General features: G+C 39.0%; 1 protein-coding gene across 4 annotated transcripts in view; it reads left to right on the top strand.

Annotated features, from left to right (window-relative positions):
• lpp (LIM domain containing preferred translocation partner in lipoma) overlaps nt 1–25,947 on the top strand; it is a 158,483-nt gene that overhangs the window by 11,426 nt on the left and 121,110 nt on the right. For 2 of the 4 annotated variants that reach the window (XM_069150858.1, XM_069150859.1), the window contains one exon: nt 11,423–11,468. Coding sequence is in view for 2 of the 4 variants with exons in the window: in XM_069150856.1 (XP_069006957.1) it covers nt 11,773–11,789 (17 nt within the window). In the remaining 2 variants the exon portion in view is untranslated. Of the gene's footprint in view, nt 1–11,422; nt 11,790–25,947 lie in introns of all 4 variants that reach the window. The other 2 variants (XM_069150856.1, XM_069150857.1) reach the window with 1 other exon arrangement.

Raw genomic sequence — 25,947 nt, 5'->3', positions numbered from 1 at the left:
TTTAATAAGCAGGGATGGACACCGATCACAGTGTTACGTCAGTCACTGGTGGCTTCTCCAATACTCTTAAAATGACTTAATCTGGTATCACTCCACTTTGCATATCCTCAATTTCAAGATGGTGGTGTGCCAAGATTGGGAGAGATTTTGTGTTTTCAAGTCAAGTCTTCCAAATAAATCTCGTCAGCAAATTAAGGCATGATTAACAAGAGCAATTACACTGCAGATCCAACTGAGCCGAGGAGGATCCAGCTAAAGTGGAGGAGATTATCTTTCTTATTAAGGAGAATCATTTTAAGGGTTTGATTACTTTCTGTTTTTGTGTTAAAGTCTTGTTTACTCTTTAACTAATGATGCCTTCTTAACAAATATTTTTTCCGTACCATTGAGACTTAAGAGTGCAGATCGAGCACTGAGATTGTATTTAAACATGTGCAGTGCAGCTCCTCTTTCCTCTTATGATAGAACTGACATATTCAGGAATTACTATGGCAAATTCAGAATTAACATTTTACACTTATTTCAACTTGGTCTAATACTTTGTAGCAGCACCTTTGGCAACAATGACAGCTTTAAGGACTCTTGTGTGTCAGTATCTGCTTGGGGCATCTGTGTTTTTGGTTTTTCTCCAAGTCCAAGCTGAATTTTGTTCTATTTCCCAGTCATGATGAACAGGGTGAGTCAATAAACAGCAATCACAGATGCATTATTTTCCCGTAGATTTCAAAGCTTTGGCTCGGCCCCTCATTTTACTGTTGATTTGGCTGCATGCAGGCGGCCATTATTATGTTTGAACATAAATCATTACCTTGGTTTAAGGTCTTCAGTACTTTGGAGGAGGTTCTCTTCAAGACTTTGCCTGCATTTATTGTTCCCTTTCCCAGTAAAAAAAGAAATGAAAGGAAAATAGACCCGCACCTACTGCTTGATGTCGTGATTATCCTCGCCAGTGAACTCTTGTCTGCTCCTAAAGCTTGTGGTCTCTGTGTTAAATTATGGTTTGAACGATTTGATTTCCTTATAAATACCATTAAATATGGACTGAAAAAACCCTATCTTATCAATCAATTAGAAAACCCCATTTTGTGTCCTAACAAAATGAAACAAACTTAGTTCAGTTTAAGATGTTCCCACTCTGTTAAAAGTAAGTCAAATATTGATGGATTTTGATTTCACGTTTTACATTCATTTACATGATCCTACTGCTAATTACGGATCAGAAACGCCCTTAAAAGTCTTCAAAGTCTTTAAGGCATGTAGGAAACTCCTGAACTTGAACTACAGCTTTGACAAGCTGAAAGGAAAGGGCCGTGTGTCTGAAGAGTCAAAGATCTGCTTAGAATTTTTGGGTATTTTTATGCCTCGGCAATGGCGGCAGCAATAGCTGGAGGTAATATGTTTTTGGGTTGTCTGTTTGTCCGATGTCCGTCCGTCCTGTTCTGATGAATGCAATATCTCAAGAACACCTTGAGAGAAATTCTTCAGACTTGGCACAAACGTTTACTTGGTCCATAGTTTTCAAGGTCACTGTGACCTCAAGTTCCTCCAATCCCTCTGTCCAATTCTCATAAAAGCATTATATCAGGAAAGCCTTTGGAGAATTTCTTCAAAATTTGGCAAAAATGATCAGTTTTCCAGAAGGATGAACTGAATAGAAGTTGGGGGGTCAAAGGTCAAGGTCATTATCACCTCACATCTGTCCCATCCTTGTAAATGTGATATCTCAAGAAAACCTTAAAATACTTTGTTAAGATTTGGTACAAGTGTTCACTGTCTGTGATTAAATGATTAGATGTTTGGGATGAAAGGTCAATGGTAAAGGTCTCTGAGCTCTCACATCTGTCCCACTCGTGTATCTCTAAGGAATGCATTGATGAAATTTCTTCAAATGTGTTATTACAAACTCAAAGATGAACTGATTAGATTTTGAGGGTCAGAGGTAACTGTGACCTCACTAATAGGATAAAATAGTGAAGTGATGATGTTCTAATATCCAAAAGGTCAAAGGTCAACTTCCCTGTGGCATCAAAATGTTTTGGAAAATCCTTTTCTGTCCATTATTCAATGCTTTTGTGGCCTCTTTGCAGCAATATCTATATCGACTGTGAATCATCTTTAGTGGCCAAGCATGTGAACACATAGGATTCCTTCAAACTCTTCACTACATATATTATGAGTCCGGACAGATATGGAAGTAAACTACAACCTGACTGGTTGGCGGAAGCATACGACTGCGATGCGGTAATTCTAGTTTTGGTATTTCTTTCTGCTTTAACATGCTACATGCCTCCATTGAATCAGTTAACCAAAACAGTTTTAGATTTATCTCTCTTGCTTGTTGTTTTCAGCCTTTCTCTTTAAATTCCCATTACTGATATTAGTAATAGTTCATTCTTCCTCAGTTTCAGTTTTCAGAAGGGATTTTCCCAGGAGCAGGGACTTTTTGCGAGGCATAATCGACAGCCAAGATACCAAAAGTAGGACTTCTGTTTGCTCTCTGCTGAATTGATGGTAACGCTCCTGAAAAGGTTCCCAGAAAAGTTTCAAAAATTTGACTGAGTGTTTCGTCCTGTTCTCATCAGCCATCCTCTTTGTACCCCTACTGTGGGAAAACATTCTCTTTACTGTTTGTCAAGCTTCTGGTTACCATTAATCTTATACATTGTCATTTCTCCACACAGTGGAGTGATTGTGTGCCAGAAGTGGCATTTTCTCTCTGCCCCTATCATTTAGGATCAGATGCCACTAAATGATTAATCTCAGATTAGACAGAAGCTTGAGGCTAATGGGACACTTTACACAAAGTGACTGATACACTTGCTTGGCAATGCAGTGACAGATGCCAGCCTCTAAAGACCGTCAAATTACTGAAGCATGTTGTTGGCAAAACACAGAGCTATTAATGATGTGCCCAAACATTTAAACTGCAAAACATAAATCAGATTAGAACGACAAAAGGATGAAGGATTTCAGTTTTACTTTTAAATACCAACGACATGTAGTCAGGGGTTCCACCTTGTTTCTGGATGGTTTAGGTGCTGTGGTATTTTCACATATTTTTGGACTATTATTATGACAATAGTTATTTTAAAAAAATGCACTGTTTGCCATAAAACATTGATCATCAAAACATTGGTGAAATATAGCTTTTAATGAAGCAAATAGGTGCTGTGAAAAAACACGGGCGTTTATGATAATAAGGAGAACCCTGGTAGTGAAACCAATCAAAATACATCCAAAACATGTATTCCCGTCTTCTACCAATGGTGCTAAAATTGTGATTATTTTTTTACTATTTTTGTACTTAACATGTCTTGAGTCTCAGAGTTGCCTTTAGTTTTTAAAATGTGAGTGAGATTGTAATTGTAGCTATAATGAAGAAAATGTAAAATAAAAATAGAATGTAAATAACACTGAAGTATTTTAAATCTATTTTCCTGCCTTTTTTCTGCCATTTTGAATTTAACTTTCAACCTGTCAGCGGTTTCTCTTGGTGTTGATGAAGATAAAAGAAGGAACAGTAGGCTTGGGATGCTTCTGACAGATAAACATTGATGAAGTTGTTGGGAAAAAGTGATGTTTCAGGGTAAGAGTTTTGGAGAGAATTCTTGGGATTAGCGCCAGTGTTTGGTAGGTTCATGTGATGCTTAGTTTCCTGGCAGGAGTTCTATTTTTCCACTACATCAGGCACAAAGCAATTCAAAATCTTATTGTGTCATTGTAACTGAGACTGTGGTGTCAGCAGCAGGGATTTTACCCTATCACTCTTTGAAAGAGCTACGCTAACAGTCGGGCATTTATCCGTCTCCTGTGCATATTTCATGTGGCTCATTGGCAGGATTAATTGCCAACAAGTCCCCTGTGGTCCAGGAATGCAATTACCTACTGACCCAAATCATTCTTTTGGCTGGAAGTCACTGTCTCGGCTGGCAGTATTACACCTCGGACCCAGTCTTCACACAACCTCACACCCGCTCCCGATGTTCCCATGCATCAAGGCTATGATTTTCTGTTCATGTGATAAGCAGGCTGTGTTTGCAGGCGTGACGGGATATTTGTTATGCGTGAGGTCATCTTGTGGTGTCTCTGTAACGTGAAGGGATTAGGCAAACATATCCAGGTGCCTTGTGATTTGAACCCTTGATTTGGGCTCATTCATGTTAATAGATGTAATAGTGGTACTTTGAATTCAGGCCACATCTGTTGCAGATGGGGTTTCCTCTGCTCAAGCTGCCTGTTTGAAGCAAAGGAAGCTCTCTCGCCAAAAAGCATGTTAACAATTGAAGTCTTGTTTGCTTTGACAATGCAGAGATTTGAGGCTCTGAGGTATCAGTACTGAGTGGAAATATGTAGCATGTGGGCGTCTCCTACTGAAAGATACTAGACCCATGAAAACATATGTAATGAGTGAAGATTGGACTTTGAAGTAGAGCTAGGCGATATGAACAAAACCAAATATCATAATATTTCTGACCTCAATATCAATATGGTGATGATATTTAAAGGAAGGTTATTGATGCTTTTATCAAAACATTTACACAGAGTTTTTTGGTAATCGTCAGTAATGTGCACAGAATGACGAAGCGGTTGAAGGAAAACAAATGGACAGATACAGTGGTGTGAAAAAGTGTTTGCCCCTTCCTGATTTCTTATTTTTTTTGCATGTCTAAACCTAACTACACCTTAACTATAGTTAATTGCCATAACCACAGAATTTCCCAAACTTTTACTATACTGGACTCACCATGCAGAAATTTTAGGATGCGCGAGTTTTAAAATCTTATGCCATTGAACATTTGCAGGTGTTTTTCAAAGCTCATTTTAATATTCTGGTCTGCTAACATATCAAGATATTTAAGAATTTTCATACATTTCATTGACCCATTCATTCAGTGAAAGTGAAACAAACAAACAAACAAAAATACAATGCCAAGGCTTAAGTTAATGGAAACCATTTATTGATGGTACTGATAGAAGCACTAATGCAGTAAGATTTAGACTTTAAAGCACTGCTAACGCTATTACAAGTGTATGGGAAGAGTCGGTGGGGACGTCTCCATACTGTTGGTCTGGGTCTGTCACAACATAAAGAGAAAAGCTTCTTTTCTGTCCATATTTGCATTTACTTGCACTATTATCATGGCAGATATAATACATAAGAGGTAAAAGGATATGATCTGGGTTTTAGTGAGTTGCCCCAGAATCGACTTTGTTAATGGATTATCTAATTGTTAGTACTGTTGCGTGCCTTTTGGATCAAGTAGCACAGCGCAACCACCCTCGGCATTGATTCATAGCCTTTTCACTATACATGGCTCGCTTGTTACTTCCGCTCCCTGCTTGCTTTTTTAGGTTGCAGGCAGGTGGGTTTAAGCTAAGGGTAAGAGGTACCTTACGTTTTAGGTTTGAGGTCACTTGTGTTAATATCAGACAGACAGATCCCGTACATTCGAAGCATCCTCTAATCTCTTAAATCCCTGCACTGGCCCAACTTTCATTTGTTGTAGAAGAACCATACAAACCAAAGCCCTAGATTTGTTTTGCCACCTTTCAGGGATTGCACTTGTTAGCCTAGAGCTCTAGTCTTTGTGAATTTTACAGTTTTTCTGCTGATGATTAGAGCATTGAGAAATAAGCCTTGGGCATATTTCTCGCATATTATGCAGTTGGATGGCAACCCGTGTAGTAACTATATCTCAATGAAAAATAGTTATTTGTAAAAATTTGGTTTTAATAAATGTCTTTATGAGACAACAGCAGTTGCAACTATATTCAATTTTTTTCCAGTGTGTTGCCCGTATGGTACATGAAGTTTTGTTGGTTGGTAGAGAAAGCTCAGGTTTTTTTTTTTAGACAAAGAGGGAAAAGTATCTGTTCAGTATCTTTAGATACGTCAAACTAGTCTGTTTTCCAAAGGGTGCAAACACTAATCAGTCAGAATTGTGATAATATGATGAAAATTTCACATTTGTCATTTATTCTGTGCATTACTGCTGTGACGTTTCATTAGGGATGTGAGGGTTTGTAGCCATACTGGAAGCTTGGTTGTAGAGATGGAAATGCAGGTTTGCTGGTCCGTCCATAAAATCCAACAAACATTGCCCTGAATTTTGGAACACATATTCATGGTGCTCTAAGATTAAATCTCCTTCAGCACCACCATGACAAATATTTCATGATTCCCATGAAATTTGGAACGGGAGAGGTTGGACCAGGATAACAGGGCAACATTAAACTGACAGGTAAGGAGAGGACAGATGGAACTCAGTGGAGGCAACTGGTGGACAGGTGAGGAATGACAGACTCTGGAGAGTTCCAGAAAACACAGTACATTTCACAAAGCAAAGATAGCGATGAGAGATGGTCTGTCTGAATGTGACTGAAGCTGAAGAGGAGAAATGTTGGAGGACACCACGATGGTTCGGTGACCAAAATGTAGTAAATTAAAATGTCAATCAATAGAATTTTGACAGGAAAAGCAATTTTCCTGTTGAATTGTTTTAATAAAGATGTGTCTCTATAACAACTGCTGTTAGTGACTGATGTGAACTGGATTTCAAGCCCTGTGATGGGATGTTTCTGACCAAAATACACCTTGAGAGTCATAGTTTTTGTCCAATAGCATATGTTTTGTACACAGACTTATGTATTTTATGAAAGATTCAGATATTTTCAAACACACTTGTACTTCCTTTGTACCAATGATTCAACCAGGACAGCTTTACTTTTACTTCTAGAACCAGGAACGGCCGATAAAGCTCCCCTCACTCTGCAGCTTTATTGCCAATATTTAAGTAAGTGGTGTCCCACTGGGCAACACGGATGAGCGGTTATAGAGCCATAATGACTGCAAATAAGCTGACAGTTCAGCCCACTAATGATCTCTAGTTGCACAGGAAAAACGTGAGTCTGCACAGATATAGCAAATACAGTCAAAGCAGAAACAGGAAGTAGAGTTGCAAGCTGTTATACTGTCAAAATCAAAAATTCAAACTCTTGACTTTCAAAAACTCTAAATGGCTGCGTTCTTGGTCCAGGTGAAGCTCTCATAAATGGTTACCAGGGCGGCTATACAGCATTTGAGCCACTTGTTTCCTGTCGAGGGTATTCCCTGCACTCAAGTCTGCCCTCAGGCAGATTCCTGTAAGCCCACCGGTACTGAGCGGTGCCTCGTTCAGAAAAAGGTAACATGCACTAATTTCATCTGAACATGCCTTTCAATTTGCTGCGATGCTGTGAAGACGGGGTTATAAATACACCATAAAGCCCAGGGAAAAGGCCAAGGTGTTTACAGAGATATGTATTTTTCATTGCATTGGTCTGCCTTTTCAGGCTGTAAACATTAAGGCCCAATCAAGCTGTCTATTGTAGGAGCACTCAGAAAGCTTGCGTCTACAGGGGAAACAGACCCAGCACTCCTCACATCTCCAGATCTGTATGACAAGAATGTTTGGGTCAGCTGTTATAAAAAAAAAAAAAGGCATCAAGCATATTCAAACACATCACATATAGCCCATACAAATAGCAGAATGATCCCGTGTGCAGCAGGAAGATGAAGGCTTGAAGGTTGTGACGCATGTATACTATTCTTTAGTCTTTTTGAAATCCCATCCATCATAACCTGATGAATAAAGTCCTTTTCAGGAGCTAAATTACATTTCTTTGACAGATTGTGGGTCTTTAGAATTGTGCTAATGGTCTAATGTACTTGGAGGATTAGTTGTGTTTTATAGAAAATTACTCTGAACATTTAATGGCTTGGTAATTTCAGTATTTAGCTCCTTTTCCTTGATCTACATGACTGAAAATACTTCAGCCCGTTATCATAGAATGTGGCATTGGTTGAAATTATTTCGTTTGATTTTACTATCAAACAAAGAAGCCTGACCATTTGTGAAGGTGTCCAGGTTTGATTGTGCCTGTCAGTTACAGTGCTTTCAGAATGGATACAGGCTTTATGGGACTTCCGTCCACCCATAGCAATAAAATCATATTTAGTTTGAGGTTTTGGCCATGGCTGGTCTCTCTTTAAATTATTGGTCACATTACAGCTTTGCTAAGCCAGAGGTTTTCAAACTAGGAGAGTTGAAGTGTGGAGCATCGAGTGAGCCAGATATCGAGGGTGAGGTGACACAGACAGGTGCATGCTGGTGTTCCAAATACAACAGGAAGACAGTTACTGTAGTTTAACCTTTTTTTTTTTTTTTTAACTGACGTTTTTTGATGTTGCACAGTGGCCATAACACACAGCTCATGGAAGAAATTAAGTGTTACCTGAAAACCCCGAGCACTGATTGCTATAATTTGCTTCTAAAATGGTACTTCTTTTCTGAGTCATAGCTCAGTCGAGCCTGAACAAATATGATGAAAATTTTTCAACTTAGTGGGACTTATGTTTTCTTAGGATATCATTTCCTATGAATAAATCAACTTAAATCGGCTTAGAAATCATAGAATAACGGCGTCCCTCAATTTACCTGAGAATCTTCAGGTTTCTTCAGTATCACAGTAAATCAGTGATCATTGGACATTGAAAATGTTTAAAAATATAGGCTGAAAAGGTTTTGAGTTGTAGCCCAAAGCAGAATCACTGAAATGACATCTTCCAAAGCATGATGGGAAATGTAGTTTCCATAGACCATAGAGCTTGTGTTCCTTGACTAAAACAAAAAATACCATTGTAAAAATAAGTGGCAGAAATATGCTACTAGAAACAGAATTTTATTATTAATATTTAAATAAATTTACTTTATATAAAATCATGGAAAAATTAAAATATTTTTTGCTGCAGGGGCAGATTTGGCACAGCTGCTGTTTGCCTACTGCTGTTTTACAGGTACAGAGCTAATGGCAGCATTAGCAACATTATACTGCTTTAAACTCACCGAGTTGGCAACTGAGAGCCACACACAAACCCATGAGCAAACCTGAACCGTGTTGTCCACGATTTCTGGCAGGATCACATCTCCTTCTCAGCTGGATATTTCCTCAGATGTCTCAACACAAAGCATACCGAACCCTCTTTGTTTTTTGGTTTGGATATTTAACTCAGAGACTGTAAAATCAATTAAATTGACAGATTTCAGCTCTTCCACTTCTCAGGAAAACAGTCACAGCAGCTGGTTAGATATTGACGCTGCTCCTACGTCAGGTAGTTGTTAAAATGTTGATTCTCTTAAATTCTGTCTGTCTGTCTGTCTGTCTGAGGTGCCAAGTTGCTGAAATATAACATTAGCACTAACTAAAGCTACCCTGAGTAAAAAAAGGTGTAAATAAAGTATCCGAAGCACATCGTGGTGGTACACAACTAAAAGCTGATGCCAAGACAAGCAAACAGGAAGTGAGGCATATTTCCTCAACACTTAATAAGGTCCCCAGTTAGCTGTTACTTTCTCAGTCAACTTTGCATCGTCAGATATCACAACAGTTACGGTGTGTATATATAAACAGAAGAGGTTTGGCCGGCCTTGATGGTGATACTTGGGGGAGAAAACTGATGGTTGTGTTAAAGGAAAGAACATTTTTCACAGTTTTGCACCCTCAGTAGAAAATAGGTCAGTACAGTGAGCTCTGAAGTCTTCCGAAGAATCATGGCTGATGATTTTTAATACTTTGTGAACAACAAATTAAATTGCTTTCATTTTTTATGTATTGACGTGGTATCAGAAGACTGATTGGCAGATATGTTGATACTTGCGCTGTTTAATTAGGACTACCAAGGAAAATACACTTTTTAAAAACATATTTAGCTTTTAATGACCAATTCTGTATACTATGGATCTTGTCTGTTTGCTCTATAAATAGTGGGTCACTTGAATTTTCTATATTTGGGAGACTTCTTTATTTTCTGACGTGGACTCACCAGATTTTAGTCAATAAATTGTTAGAATAAAAAAGGTGAAAAACATATTGTTTAATTTTTTTGTTGCTTTTGCTGGATAACTGATGATGGTGATGATGATTTTTGTTCAGTATTCTCACATGGATGTGGAAAAACGGTACCAAGGAAAGTGGAGCTCTGCTATGATGGCAGACAGAAAATCATACTCTTCATACATTTTGCATAAAGATGAATAGCACAATTGTAGATTTGAACTATAAGCAAGTATTTTGGTTGGTGGGACAAAAAGAAAATTTTGTTGCCGAGGTTATTCAACTATTGTTACACATACAACATTTTTAATCAAAATTGGTTTATTAAAACATTTAAAATGTATTCTGATGTAAAGTTTCAATAAATATTGACTGAAAACACATTAAGTTCACATAGCTAACAGTAATAAAGAGAAACATTGTATTTAAGTGTCCATCGGTGTTCAGAGCTCAACAGTAAAACTCCTCATTAAAAGTGGAAAGTAAAACAGATTTTGAGGTAGACGCACAGGAATGACTCAGAAATCGAGACTGCATTTTGAATAGAATCAAAGTGTGAGACGCTTGAAGAGACACCGAAATAGAGCTTGTTCATCAACATCATTTCCCCGGAGGAACGTGTCCCCTGCACCCCGGCGGCTGGTTACTTTCCTACCGCGCCCGGCAACGCGCTGCGCCTGCCGCAAACAGCGCGTCTGAAAATAGGGAGCATATGCTACAACAAGCAACGCCACTTCAAGCAATACTTGTTCCTTAACATTAAGACGGCGTAAAGAAACTGAAGTGAAGTTGAGAAAAGACCTAGTTGTCAGTTGCATGTTCTCAAAACATTGTATTATACTTGCAAAAAAGTAAAAAAAAGAGTGTGAAGGAGGCATGGATAACAATCCCAAACTGGCGCCCACCAGTAATTATGATGCGAGTACAAAGAGATTTTTGCCATTCTAAAGGGAGAACGGGAGTGTAGGTGTATTAATTCCTATTCCTTCCTGCTTCCTCGACTTGGAAGTTCAGATTTAGAAAAATAGCCCCCCCCTCCCTCAAAAGAAAAGAAAAAACAAGAACTGTCACATTGACTGACGCCAATCGTATGTAGCATCTGTGTTCCCACTACTGCTCCCTATAGTATATGCCACACTGTGGCAATGTGGGAAACTGACACTGTCAATTTATCAGAACAAAAGCATTTCTCAGCGAGAGAAATACACATCTTCGGGCCCTGGAGACAAAAATCATTCCACCCCCACCCTTACCTGCATCTAAACAGAATGTAGGACATTCACAACACCCGAAATAGAAATTTCAGTCACAATTATCATTTTTGAATTTATCCCCTGCAGTCAAAAGTTAGTGTTTCACTTGAGGAGTTGGAGCTGCACTTTAATGCCAACTTTCTTAAAGTAAACAATTGAATGAAAGGCAATGGAGGCAAACTGACGCTGTAACCCAAGATCGGACCAGTTCAGTTTATTGTTCCACATCTATTTTTCCTGAAATGATTATGTGTTTGTCTTTATATTTCTGATGTGTGCACTGTGCTTCTTTTCAGGCGTCTGATCCTGTCGTCCCCACCATCACTTAGTGTCAGAATTTGGGTAAGTACTTGACCTCATTTTTCCTGCTTTCCACAACAATACGTTATATTCATCATCAGAGCAGAGTGGCCTGCAGGAACACTAACATAGTTTCTATCTAATGGCATTAAAAAAAAAAAAAAAAAAAAAAAAAAATCATTTAGCTTAGATTGTTTCCTGGCAGACAGTTAATGAATAAATGCAGATTTTAGCTTCCCATTGGGGCCATCTCACATGCAGATCTCCCAAAACTTTGTGAAAGTTTAGTAACTACTGTTTTTTTTCTCTTCGCCATTCCACCTCTTCCACACGGAGAAACAAAACGATGAAAAAATATGATAGGTATTGTTTTCAATATTGCAGAGATGTTGTGCAACTTTGATGTGTCGCTCTGACTTCTGTGTGTGTGTGTGTGTGTGTGTGTGTGTGTGTGTGTGTGTGTGTGTGTGTGTGTGTGTGTGTGTGTGTGTGTGTGTTGTTCATGTGTTACAAGACACACATCAGCATGGGTAGTGCGGTTAGTGCTACACAGACAGTTAGCCAGACCTGAATTCTTTTGTCTCTAAATTTTCTTTTGTAATTCAATAGCAGCAGATAAATCTAAATTATAGATTGTTTTTAGATCCTTTTATAAAAGCAATTCAAGGCTTTACCATGGCTTATAATATTGTCCAGCTCAAACATTTTGAGGCATTGACCTGAAAATTAGTCCTAAATAGTCCTATGCACTATAGATCAGATGCACTATGGTGCTGTGGAATTCCATGCTTGTTTACCACAAGTACACAAAATAAAATTGTGTATTTCTCTAATCATGAAGAGTAAATAGAAAAATGTATTTATTGTTTCCTTGGCAGAAGGTCTAAAATTGCATTTTCATGTATCTTTCCCCCCAAATAAAATGTCTTTTTTTTGTTTGTTTATTCTATAAATGTAAAAAAAGTTAAATTCCTTTTGTAGTTATAATTTAGAATCTATCTTTTGTATTTATTGTAGTCGCTTACGGTTTAAATCCCTTCGGCGAGTCAATGCATTTGCGTCATCCAAAGTTGGCTGAAGGGCAGAGGGTTGTCCCAGTGACGTGCGGCGACTGTTACCGTAATGCATTCTTGATTTATTCAATTAGCTTTGGTTATGAGGGAAACAAATCATGTGTTTTCCTGGTAATATAGGGAGCTTTTGTTCAGTTTACTATATTGTCCCCAAAAAGAGCACATCGAGGCCGCTCCACCTTCTCCCAACACAATCGATTCATGATTTATTGGAGGCTTTGAACTCATTGACTATCAGAGCTTCACTGTAACATCCGCTGGATGTGTGCTGAATCCTCTGGACTTGTGTGGTAGTTTTGACGAAGTGGCCAGAAGACAGGTTGTGTGATGCGTTGTGGTCCACAATGACTTAATATTGTACACAACAAAAGAAATTGCCATAAAACAATAATAAAACTGTACTAGGCTTCACCCACTCAGAGGTTTCATCTATCTGGTGTTACAGTTTGAGCTGTTCCTGTTTCTAATGTTTCTAAATGTGGAAACCGGAAGTAAGAATTCAGCTTTAATATAAAAAACAGGACTAGATGATTCTGGATAAAATGAGAATTTTCTTGCTTAGAATTGAGGTCACGATTTTCTTACGACGAAAGGTACCCTCTTGTTTGACGTGGTGTAGCACCGTGTTGTCGCACCATGTTGTCGTTTATTGAGGGAGAACTTAGGAGCCCCTATTTCGATGCAGCTGGTGTCTTTATTGAAAAAAAACGGTAGAACCGTTGTCATGTAGAAATGAGGTCACATGGACAGATGAATCGAGATTGCGATCGTCATACGACTAATCGTGCGGCCCTGCTGTGCACCGTACAGGCCCGTTGTAGTATTGGAATTTAGTTTGTTGGCCTTCAGCATGGGGGGAGCCATCAATAAGCTTCCAATCAAAACATTGTTTTTATCTATAATCTTGGAATTTTATAGAATTAACACAGTGATTAAATAATTACTTACTGCTGAAGTTTGATTGACAGTATTGGAGCTTCTGAGCGTGCATGGATCGGATGGATTGCACCCTTATTTTATTATGCTATCTCTATTTTGCTACAGTCTCGGCTAGCACTGGTTGGAAACTTATTTACATTAGTTCTGCAAATTTGAGAAATTATTCACATGAAATACAGTTTGTTTGCTTTCCTTTGACTTGCGTTTAAGGTACACCTGAAGAACTGTGCCAGAAACAATGTTGTAAAATTTGACAGTGAAAACTTCAAACAATAGGACGAGTATGTGGAGAAAAGAGGTAGAAATGTGCTGAGGGTTTCGATTCTTCAGACTTCATTAAGTGTGTTTAAAACACTTCAAATTCCTTTGCCAATTCAATTTATCTGCGTCACAGAAAATTGGCTAAGGAGGTTGTCCTAGTAACGTACAGTAAGTGTCCTGTGATGCATGCTTGATTTATTCAGTTAGCCTTGGTACCTAGCAAAACAAATCATGTGTTTTTGTGACAAAAACAGAGTTATATAATCTGACAAAAGATTCACACAATGACAACAGTGTGTTGAGGAAAGATGCTGAAACACGATGACGTGTCAAATTGTTCCCACTTTCTTAAATGGTTAACACATTACACATTACCGATTACCATGACAAGCACTACACATGCATGTTTTTACATTTTGTAGATTTAGTTACGTGACAGTGGATGAATAAAAGGATGAGGGTGCCCACTGAAACTGGATGGAGTTGTTCTGGCCACTGCTGAGATTTATTTCGAAAAGCAATAAACAAAAGTGACCTAATGTGACACCACTTTTTTTTTTAAACATTCAGGAATGTTTGTTGGCAACAGAAGAAGTACTAAAATTTGCAGGTTTGAAAGTCAAAAGAAAGAATTCATGAAAAATATGAACACCTGTTAATAATGAAATGTGCTTGGAGAGCTTTTTGCTGCTTATTAAGTATGCATGTGGTGCATTAGTTCGGGCTGCAGTCATTCTTTGTCTTTATCTTCTGATTAGCTGATGCTTTGTTGGCATTATTTCTGATAAGCTGCTGTGAACTCCCTTAACAGCCACATCAAACTTGTGTTTGCATGTCCTGATAGCACTAATGGTCCTCGCTATAATTGATTTAAGATAGAATTCATTGATTGATCAGTGCTTCAGTCATGCTTGTGTGTTTTTAATTCTAATGGAGACGTGATTTTAGTTTTTCAGACCTGTCACTTAAATGGAGGCTATGAGTTCGATCACCTACACTCACTTTGAATATGCAGTAAAATACTGTAGCACAGACATAGCACAAATGATGCAGGCAGACATTCAAATGAGCTTCAAGTAAGCTCTGAGGTGTGTGTGCTTAGCAAAGCATGCACTGTTGTTGAACACCAAAATTTGATATATTTTTGAAACAGATGGCAAGGTGCTCATATGGGAACCTGAGCTCTTCTTCAGTGAATATGAAAATGTTGAACAGGTGGGCCAAGAAGCTCCTTTCCCTTCTTCGGCTTTCATTAGCTCACTTTTGTTCTTCTAGTAATGATACGCTTATTCATGCCGTCTGAGATACAGGGCAGACAGAAGGGCTTCTTCCTCTTCAGAGGTTCAAATTGGACAAAACTGTGGCCTTGTTATTTGTTATTAGACACCACCATCACCAAAAATCATATGATTATGTGTGTCGTGAACCCACTAATGGAGGCAGACATTATTATATTAATAATACACCCTTAAAATAACAGTAAAATACTGTGCAATTGATTTAAGACCTATTTTTTCTTGGGGAATCTCACAATTGCTCTGCGATAGCAATGCACCTGCCCACACCTCATTTTCAGACCAACGGATGCTCAGATGGGCCCAAGTAAAGTTGATATTTTAGCAACAGGGGCGCTGGACGGGAAAATAGCTGCATTGGTCTGAAACTAGCAAAAACGGATGGAGCATTGACCTTTTTATGAGCCGATTTCAACAACGAGGTTTTAATATTTTTACAGCGTGTCATAGGTTCATTGTAATCTGTGAATTTAAAGGCATATTGCTGTTATTTTTTTTTTTTTTTTAAATCTGTGGTAGTGATAACACAAGTTCTTTCTTGAGAAAAATGTCAACTTTGGCTCGCAACCATCTTCCTTTAACATTTTCTTACATTGAAGTGTTCTTCTAAAGAGCCCACGGCAGTGGTATTTTTCCACCAAATAAGAAATTACCATGGAAACTATAGATTTCCATTTGCAGGTAGAATATGTGTCAGGGTCATCAGTGTTTTCTTCATCTTTTACATGCTAGAAGAGCTGAGTGATCTGTCCAAGGTTTTTAGTAATTGCTTTACAGTATTTCTCTTCTTAATTCATATCAAAGTATTGTTTACTTATTCTACATTTGCAGATTGTAGATTGCCTATATCAGGAGAATAATAATTATAATTCCTGTTAATAATAATAACAGGTGTATATTTATGGAGATCAACTCTATCATCTCAACAGTTATGGAAAAATTCTCTTTTCATTTTCACAAGAAATCGCTGACAGTACAGAGCTGCTGAGCTTCATGATGAAGACAGTAAGGCGAGTCATTTCACAGACAGAAATATTTTCATCCAAATTGACCTTTCAGTCATCCCTATGAAAACTACATTAGCAACAACACTTCAAAGTGCTGGACAAGTCAGGGGTGCTCAAAAAGGATTTGACACAGAATCAAAGACTTTTTAAGGTAAAACAGTGGAAACCAATCTCACAGAGTTTAGCTTAATTTCTCAGTCAACATTAAAACATCCCAGTAGCATAGAAGTGGACTGGTGGAGACCACCTGACACGACCGGGCCGGGGAGAAGGTGTAAACTTAACTTGCCAGGGATGGTTCTTGGTTTCTCAGACTGTTTGTTTGGATTCCTGGCTCACAGTTTGTCTGTTTGGGCCAGATTCTTGAAGCACACATCAAATCGACGGATGACTAGCGAGGCTGGCTGCCAGCTGAATTTCAAGAACAGTTTAGCTTCACAGTAGAATTTAAAATGCTTAACTCTTTGTTGGGCTCGACTACAGCTGTAGCCAAACGGGTTTCCTTGACTCCTTTCTGAGTGGAGGGACTTTATGTAAAAGGATAAATCCTTCAGTTTTTGCTGGACTCTCAGGGGACTGCCTCATGGAAATTATATCATGGCTTCCTCTGTAGGAAACGTTGTGGTCTTCACTCTCATTCAATAGCCATGCATTTTAATCCAACCTAATACCATCCTACTGTATTCAAGGTAATTACAGTACTTCAATGGAAACATCTAACTCAGATTCATGCGGCTCCTTCCATTTTCTTCAGAGCTTTTCCAACCTGATAATCTCAGCAGTACATTATGTATGTTCAGTGTTAAAACAGCCAACGGAAACTGGAAGGAAAAATCCATGTAGAATCGTATTCAATATAGTTTTTTGCTTATTATCTAAAATGTTCGTATTCCTGCTCATATCGGGTAAATAAAATAGGTGTGATACATGTAGGTCATCTTTAACTTTCAGAGCATTTTATTTAGTGTCTCAGTTTTAATGTAAAAATGAAGAGTGCTAATATATGTCAGATTTTTTTTTTCTAGCTTTACATTACATTTCATTTAGCTGATGCTTTTATCCAAAGCGACTTACAACATACTGATGGTACACCATTGGGAGCAATTTAGGGTTCAGTGTCTTGCTCAAGGACACTTGGGCATGTGGACAGGAGGAGCTGGGGACTGAACCACCAACCTTCTGATTAGTGTGCAACCCACTCTACCGTCTGAACTACAGCCTCCCTCCCAGGGCCACAGAGAGACTGACGGAAACAAAGACCGTTCACACTCTCATTCACACCTAAGGGCAATTTCTAGAACCACCAATTAACCTGAGGTGCATGTTTTTTGGATGTTGGGAGGAAGCCGGAGCACCTGGAGAGAACCCACGCAAGCACAGGGAGAACATGCAAACTCTGCACAGAGAGGCCCAGGACCGGATTCGAACCCTGAACCTTTTTGCTGTGAGGCGACATTGCTAACCACTGCACCACTGTGCTGCCACAGCTGTCTAGCTGTCCTCAAAAAGCTAGTGTACACGTGTCAGGACCATAGACTGTATATGAAGATGGACCACATGACAGCTCCTAATAGTGAAGTCCAAATAGGAGTTGCCACCTTGCGCTGGTAATATCATTTGTGAGCCTGAGCATTAGTGATAGATTTGGAGGTGTTGTATCACCTCCTGCTTGGCCCACAGTACCAAACTAGGAACACAAGTAATCTATGGGAAAAAGGTTGTTAATATTTAGTTTGCTAGATCACTGGACAACTAGAAGTTACTAATATTTTTTTAACTGGAAAATTAGCGTATAGAGAGCGCCCATAGCTGTTTAAATGACGTCATCAACACAAGTTGCGAGCATCCATTTCCGTAGGGGTGGAATTGTTAAAGTAAAAAAAATCCAACCTGTTTGGTTCACTCGTCACTGTTCAGGGCATGTTTGTATTGTTTGATTTATTTTAAATAGGCTGTGAGGCATGCGCAGAAAAACAACAACCTTCAAATAGCTTTTATCTGAAAAAGCCTCCTGCTACAAATGTTGGTATCGCTTCATCTAACTCTACCAATGCTGCCGTTGTTGGAACTACATTTCATACAAAGGCTCGACTTCAACATCATTGCTCTTAGCAATGAGCGCTCCCACTGGTCACCGATGGGCTGGCCCTTCAGAGGGGCTGAGCCAACCTTAATATGAACAATGTTTGCAGACTGTAATCACCGAAAAAAGCGGAAGCTGTAAGTGTAGTTGAAAGATACAGTGGGTACGGAAAGTATTCAGACCCCTTTACATTTTTCACTCTTTGTTTCATTGCAGCCATTTGCTAAAATCAAAAAAGTTCATTTTATTTCTCATTAATGTACACTCAGCACCCCATCTTGACAGAAAAAAACAGAAATGTAGAAATTTGTGCAAATTTATTGAAAAAGAAAAACTGAAATATCACATGGTCATAAGTATTCAGACCCTTTGCTCAGTATTGAGTAGAAGCACCCTTTTGAGCTAGTACAGCCATGAGTCTTCTTGGGAATGATGCAACAAGCTTTTCACACCTGGATTTGGGGATCCTCTGCCATTCTTCCTTGCAGATCCTCTCCAGTTCCATCAGGTTGGATGGTGAACGTTGGTGGACAGCCATTTTCAGGTCTCTCCAGAGATGCTCAATTGGGTTTAGGTCAGGGCTCTGGCTGGGCCAGTCAAGAATGGTCACAGAGTTGTTCCGAAGCCACTCCTTTGTTATTTTAGCTGTGTGCTTAGGGTCATTGTCTTGTTGGAAGGTGAACCTTCGGCCCAGTCTGAGGTCCAGAGCACTCTGGAAGAGGTTTTCTTCCAGGATATCTCTGTACTTGGCCGCATTCATCTTTCCTTCAATTGCAACCAGTCGTCCTGTCCATGCAGCTGAAAAAAAAAACCCATAGCATGATGCTGCTACCACCATGTTTCACTGTTGGGATTGTATTGGGCAGGTGATGAGCAGTGCCTGGTTTTCTCCACACATACCGCTTAGAATTAACGACAAAAAGTTCAATCTTGGTCTCATCAGACCAGAGAATCTTATTTCTCATAGTCTGGGAGTCCTTCATGTGTTTTTGGCAAACTCTATGCGGGCTTTCATATGTCTTGCACTGAGGAGAGGCTTCCGTCGGGCCACTCTGCCATAAAGCCCCGACTGGTGGAGGGCTGCAGTGATAGTTGACTTTGTGGAACTTTCTCCCATCTCCCTACTGCATCTCTGGAGCTCAGCCACAGTGATCTTTGGGTTCTTCTTTACCTCTCTCACCAAGGCTCTTCTCCCACGATTGCTCAGTTTGGCTGGACGGCCAGGTCTAGGAAGAGTTCTGGTCGTCCCAAACTTCTTCCATTTAAGGATTATGGAGGCCACTGTGCTCTTAGGAACCTTGAGTGCTGCAGAAATGATTTTGTAACCGTGGCCAGATCTGTGCCTTGCCACAATTCTGTCTCTGAGCTCCTTGGACAGTTCCTTCGACCTCATGATTCTCATTTGCTCTGACATGCACTGTGAGCTGTAAGGTCTTATATAGACAGGTGTGTGCCTTTCCTAATCAAGTCCAATCAGTTTAATTAAACACAGCTGGACTCCAATGAAGGAGTAGAACCATCTCAAGGAGGATCAGAAGAAATGGACAGCATGTGAGTTAAATATGAGTGTCACAGCAAAGGGTCTGAATACTTATGACCATGTGATATTTCAGTTTTTCTTTTTTAATAAATTTGCCCAAATTTGCCCAAATTTCTACATTTCTGTTTTTTTCTGTCAAGATGGGGTGCTGAGTGTACATTAATGAGAAATAAAATGAACTTTTTTGATTTTAGCAAATGGCTGCAATGAAACAAAGAGTGAAAAATTGAAAGGGGTCTGAATACTTTCCCTGTAGATAGCCAATGTTTTATTCCGCTTTTTAATGATTTTTTTTATGAAGAATGCAAATCTTGTTTATAACTTAATAACCTACATAGTTACACTAACATGTTGGACTCATGGTAAACGAGTTGAAATAGTTGTAAACTAGTTAAGGACTGCCACAACTTTCTTCCAGAGATGGTCTTTTTAATCTGATGTGTGTGATCGCTGTTGTGTCATCGGGTTGATTGAGCGCCTTGAAAATGTGACGTTTCACCTGTGAGACATAAACAACAGGTTGTGTTGACCATTTTAGGAAGGCGACTTTTTAGTTGTGCGAATGAAGCCAATAATAATAATCGAAAGTTAAAAGATGTAAAATTCACCTCCATAATCTCAAAATATTAAAAGAACCAAGAATAACCTTTGCATCTCATGTTGTTTTACATAAAATAAAAGATGATGGGCTAAGTCAGTTTTCTTATTAATATGTTGAATTTCAGTCACATTTGGCTGATTTTTGGCATTCCTAATGAAATTTTATATTTATGTTCAGGGATAGCTTGAATTCTGTGTCAGCACATTTAAACACGACAGTGCGATCACAGTGATGGCCAAAGTGTGGCCTGATTGGATGGTCCAGATCAAATGACACAAAAACAATGCAACCAAATGTTGTTCTCTTTCCCAACATGGTGCCTGAAGTGTTTTACATTCACAAGCTCTACTTAACAGAACGCCGGGGTAGCTGTGTTGTGGCATATTAACGTGGGATTGTGTGCCTCATTAACATCAAATTTGGCAGATTGAATGAGGCTGAGAGTGCAGCCATGTCACAAGGGTAATCTCTCTGACTTGTTTTCCCTTTTCTTTCCTGCTTTGCTTGCCTTTCTTTATTTCTTTATTCTCCCTTTCTTCCCAAAGAAATGCACATTATTAAAGAGGTCCGACTGGGCTAGATAAGAGTCAGTGAGTTATGGTGACTGAGGTGGGCGTGCCCAAATGGTCAAAGCGAGATTACATAGCATCTGAAATAAATAATTTGAGATATCTATCCTGAAGATGTTATCACAAACAGATGCACCAAGGGGGGGATAGTCTGTCCCAGACTCTGTTGGTTTATGCCATCAAAAGTGAATTGCTGTATGTACCAGACTCACCTTATTTAAAAAAAAAAATTGTACTAGACTACGCTTGATTTCTTTTTTAGAGTATTATTTCCATCCAAAGTCAGTTGTTTTGATTTACTAATACTGCCACTACTAGACCTTAAGTTTGGCTCTTCATTATTGTTCATGCAGAACAGTGGTTGTGTGGCAGGACTGTCGCTTTGACTGAAAAACGAAAAGAAAAATTCATATTAAGTTTTCAACGTTTCTTCCCCAGAACTGGGTTCCTGGTTTCAAATAAAACTTCGAATCTCTTTGAAATGTCGACAAATTACAACTGAACAGGTCAAAGGAAATATAAAGAATCCGAGAAATTAAAGATTTCTAGCCAAACTACAGAGCAAAAAATATTTGTTGTGTACTTCTGAAAAGTTGGGCTGCAGCCAGCATCATTTACATCAGTTATGTTAGAAAGTTTTACAGTTGATCTAAACTCAGGTTTTTCACTGAGTTTCTGGAGGCCTGAGGTGCTGTGATAACGGTGGGCGGTGGTGGGAAGTTATTTGACTGAAACCTTTTCATTCTTACGTAATTTTGGACTATTGTCATAACAATATTAATTTAAATATGCACTGTCTGCCATAAAATAAGAAACACCAAACAACGACAGAGATTATAGTGAAGCTCTACTGCCTTAGGTGCTGTGAAAAAAAACACTCGTGTGCTGCATCTCAGTGTTATAATGGTCGAGAAAACCCCATAAATTATAATAAAATAAAAAAAAAAGACCATACAAACCTTTCACATGTCTGCAACATAATCCCATCTTTTATGTTCTTTTTCTTCTGCTAAATCTTTTTTTTTAGCTCTTAAAAAAATTATTGAAAAAAGGAACTCTATCAAGATTATTTTATGTTTATTTCAAAAATGTAATTGCATTATTAGTCTATCGGCTGGTATATAATCATCAGCTTTTTTGAAACGCTCACATATCAATATAAATTTAGCCTTTAAAAATCCTTTGATAATGGGGCTATGCCCATAATGTTACACCATAATATACAAAATTTGGTGAAATGTGCTGCCTCTGCTGGACCTTAATTTGTTTCTGTTTTCAAAGACAAAAACACCAAACATCTTTACAGTGTCAATTTTAGAAAACTATTTAAGCAGGGGATATATTTACAGTATATACTTATCATGGCATTCATTTTATAGAATGTATGAGCTTCTTCAAATCCATTACCTGATCTGAAACCATGCAGTCTTGATCAGAGATAAAAGGCCGATAAAATCAAGACTTAAATTCTTGTAGTGTTTTCACGTCCAGATTTATTAAATTGGCCTTCTTGTTTTTTTGTACTCGGTTATTAAGAACAGTTGTAACTCTGTTGTTTAACTCGTATATTTAGAATGCAGACACAGTGAGCATGAATCTATTTCACTGAATCAATGCTGCTCTGGCGGCTGGGAGGGGCCACGCGCCTCAACAATGCAATGGAAAATAATGGTGTATCGAACTGGCGTATGATAGAGCAATTGTAGCCTTTGTTCACAGCTCTGCAGATATATTTTGACGGTTTCCATCACGCTGCATGTTTACACACCGAGGATGAAGAACAATTACTGCAGCTTTCCATGAGAAAGCGGAGCACAGGCTGATGATGTACAGCTGAGCTGCGATCACCTTCTGCAAGGAAAGTGATGAGCGGTAAACAAGTAAATAAGACATGCTTAAGATGGAAAGATTAGATTAAAATAACCCAAGAGTGATTAAGAGGGCTGACATAGATACCCTGGCTGGATTTTAGATGGACCAGTGAGCGGGTTTGGATTAGTTTTAAGCAGCAGGAACAAATAAACAGCGGTAGCCATCAGTCAATTAAGGATAAAGCCTCCCGAAAACAACTAGTTTAACATTGCCTTTCAATTAATCTCCTTTGGGTGACACTGAGGGTCATAGCGCTACAGAGTGAGCAGTGGAGAAGTGAAAGATTAAGTAAGAGTCCAAACAACTCGGCACGAGGACTAAGGCCCAAGCATTTAAATCAGCCTCGCTCATGCTGCACAGATGCTTGTGGCCAAACAGGATTTCAGCACTTTGTTTTTCTTCAGGAGTTAGACAAACATGTCATTTCTTTTAACAAGTGATCCACGAGTGAACCATGTAAGTCCAAATGGGTCCAGTTTTTACATTTACACAATCCCCTTCAATTTGCTGCTCTGCTAAGGTCTTTCAAGAACATGTAAATGGAAAATAACACGTCTTTGCTGTATTATGTTTGTCAAAGCGATCTGTAAGAAATCCCTGAGCCAAAGTCCTCATCTACTGTGGACGAAAATCTCTCTGATGGTCTCTGCTGTAGATCTAAATAATCAAAACACGTTGTTTACTTCAGAAAATGCAACAACACCTCTCGACCTCACACGTTTCAGAAAAAAGGAAGTGCTTTTTTACCACAAAGAAATACTGCTCTGGATGATTGATGTTCTGCTAAGCATCTCTTTAGGAGAATATTAACTGTATCAAACTAAATACAGATTCAGTTTTTGTTTTTTCTGAAAACATGCAGGGGGGGGGGGTGTAAGGTTGTCAGCAGGTATTTCCTTCAGGCTTCATCGTATGCCAACAACCTCCTCCAAAGAGGTCGGGCAGTTGAGGCCAATGAAATGTCATGCAGGGCAAGTTGATTGGTCAGTCACTGGCCCAGTCTGGGGCTAGTGACACTTCTCTGTGAACAGCGTCGGCTAGTGATATCCTGCATGTGAGGCGTTCATGGGACATTTGTAAATTGACAATAACCTGGGTTACACTCTCCCCCTTCTAAAGTATATGAGTCTCTGCATGAACCTCGGTCACGCTGTGACACCCACCACCACAGATCTCGGCATTTCTTCAGCTCTTGACAAATGTTTATTGTTAAGATCATCTACACACTGGCTGAAATGTTATTAGAATAAATTCTGTTCTTATCTCTTCTTATATTATAAACAACCAAATCTAAATGGAACTTCATTGTTGTACTTACTTATCACCGAAATTATGGAGGACGTTTTTTCCTTTTTTGCTGTCGGGCTCTTGAAAACATCCAAGGGGCCAGTGAAACTGCCAGTGGGACATTTTTTTTTTTTTTTAACTTGAACCCTGGCCTTATAACATTGAGTCGGTAAACACTAATATTGTTTAACCAATTCAAAAAAATCTCAACTGCAACTCTACTAAATTGTATGCAGTAAAATTTAAGCACATCGATGCTACATTCAGTGGAAATCACCCCCTCCATCAGCACTCAAGTAATCGTCAAGCAGCTGCTGCAACACAAAGTGCCCTAGTTGAGCCAGTTATAAGCTATTTAATGCGTAACATAGGTTCAAGGGTCACATCATCTCTTTGGTCTCATATCTGCGGTAAATGTGGTGTTCACAGACTGTATGACCTCTTCAACAATGTCGATATCTGTTCTCAACCTGGTTGTGTGAAACAACCTGGACACCAACTCTTCACTTGTATTTATTAAAGCAAGCCGTGGCAACGGATGGTTAAGAGATCAAACCAGAAGGGGAGCAATTCATGTTTTATATGTGCCTAAAATGTAGCTGAACATGCTCATTCACAGGCTCTTTGTTGCTGATTGTCTTTAAAAGCGTCTCCAACGTGAGTGGCTGAGAAACTTTCAGCGAGCTGAGCGACCGGTATTGTGTGCCTTACACAGAGTATGAGAAAACTTTGGCTCAGTGTGACATGATGAAGTTGTGGGCCTAAAGCACCTCATTGTTATGTATCTGCGGTCCTGCGGTCCAGCGCTGCAGAATATAGAGGAGGCTGAAGGAAACTACGCTGTGGCTGCCAGAGCTCTATACGGTAACCTTTTCCCAACGAGTACATGAAAGAAAACTAGGAGCACACAAAGAAATATAGGATCACAGTGAAAACATGTTCAGGTAACGAGTAGTTTATTAACAAACAATGTACATACATATTTAGTCTGTGTGTGTGTGTGTGTTGTCCTTGTGTGCAGTTATGATGAGAAAACCAATGGAAGACTGGAGGTGGACATGGGTCTAAAAATAGTGACACGGCTTTTTAAAACATTGAAAAAGATTCTTTGAAAATGTAACAAGCTTTTAAAACATTGACACCGATCTTTTAAAACACTAAAATGTTGAAGCATAGCTTTTAAAATAAAATATTACAAGAGATTTTGAAAACCTATTTTACACATTAAAGCATTTGAACTGTTTTAAAGATATAGTCAGTGCGTTTTAACAGACATGTTGGAGACGCATTGCAGGTTTTTATTTTCTCAGTCGTTGTGAGTGCGTGTGTTTGTGCGTGCAAGTACCAAAATCACACCTCGTCTTCTAGATGCAAAGGCTGCTGTTTTATACTATGAGACTAAGGTCAAAACCAAGTGTGTGACTGAAAACAGCATGAGTGTTTTATTGTGAAGCAGCTACAGGAAATGCTTCGTGTATGAATTTGAATAAATACGTGCAGTTTTAACACCCAGATACTGTTGGGCTTTTCTGTAAGCGGACCGCCGGTCAGTGTATCTGCACCCAGTGAAGTAGCTGTAGGCTCGAAGTAACGTTACCACATTTTGCTCACATTTAATAATCACAACTATTTTATTCAGTTAATATGTTACGTTTGTAATAAAACTTTATGGTAGGTTCTAGTCTTCCCTGGCACACTGTGCACACTGGAAATACTCGGCTGTGGAGACCTGGCAGCCAACCCACTGGGCCCTTCTCTGTGTACAAGTGAAGCAATACCTGCAAGTCAAGACAAAGGGGCAAATGGCCCAGGCTTTTTCTCTGCGTCTTTCATCGGGCCAAGCCCAGATGATTTGTGTACAATTGCAATGTGAAATCTCTGTCTGCTGCAATTGCTTAAATGGTAGCTCAAGTATTTAAAAAAGCTGCGATGAATTTGTCACCAGCTTACTCTCATTCATCTGGGCTGTGCTAAGGGGATTCTTCAGCAAAGTC

This window comes from Embiotoca jacksoni, unplaced genomic scaffold, assembly GCF_022577435.1.
Source record: "Embiotoca jacksoni isolate LCO1_2020_lvr unplaced genomic scaffold, fEmbJac1.0.p SCAF_16, whole genome shotgun sequence".
Lineage (NCBI taxonomy): Eukaryota > Metazoa > Chordata > Actinopteri > Embiotocidae > Embiotoca > Embiotoca jacksoni.
Note: the sequence above shows the minus strand (reverse complement) of the source record. Positions and strands in the feature narration are given on the sequence as shown.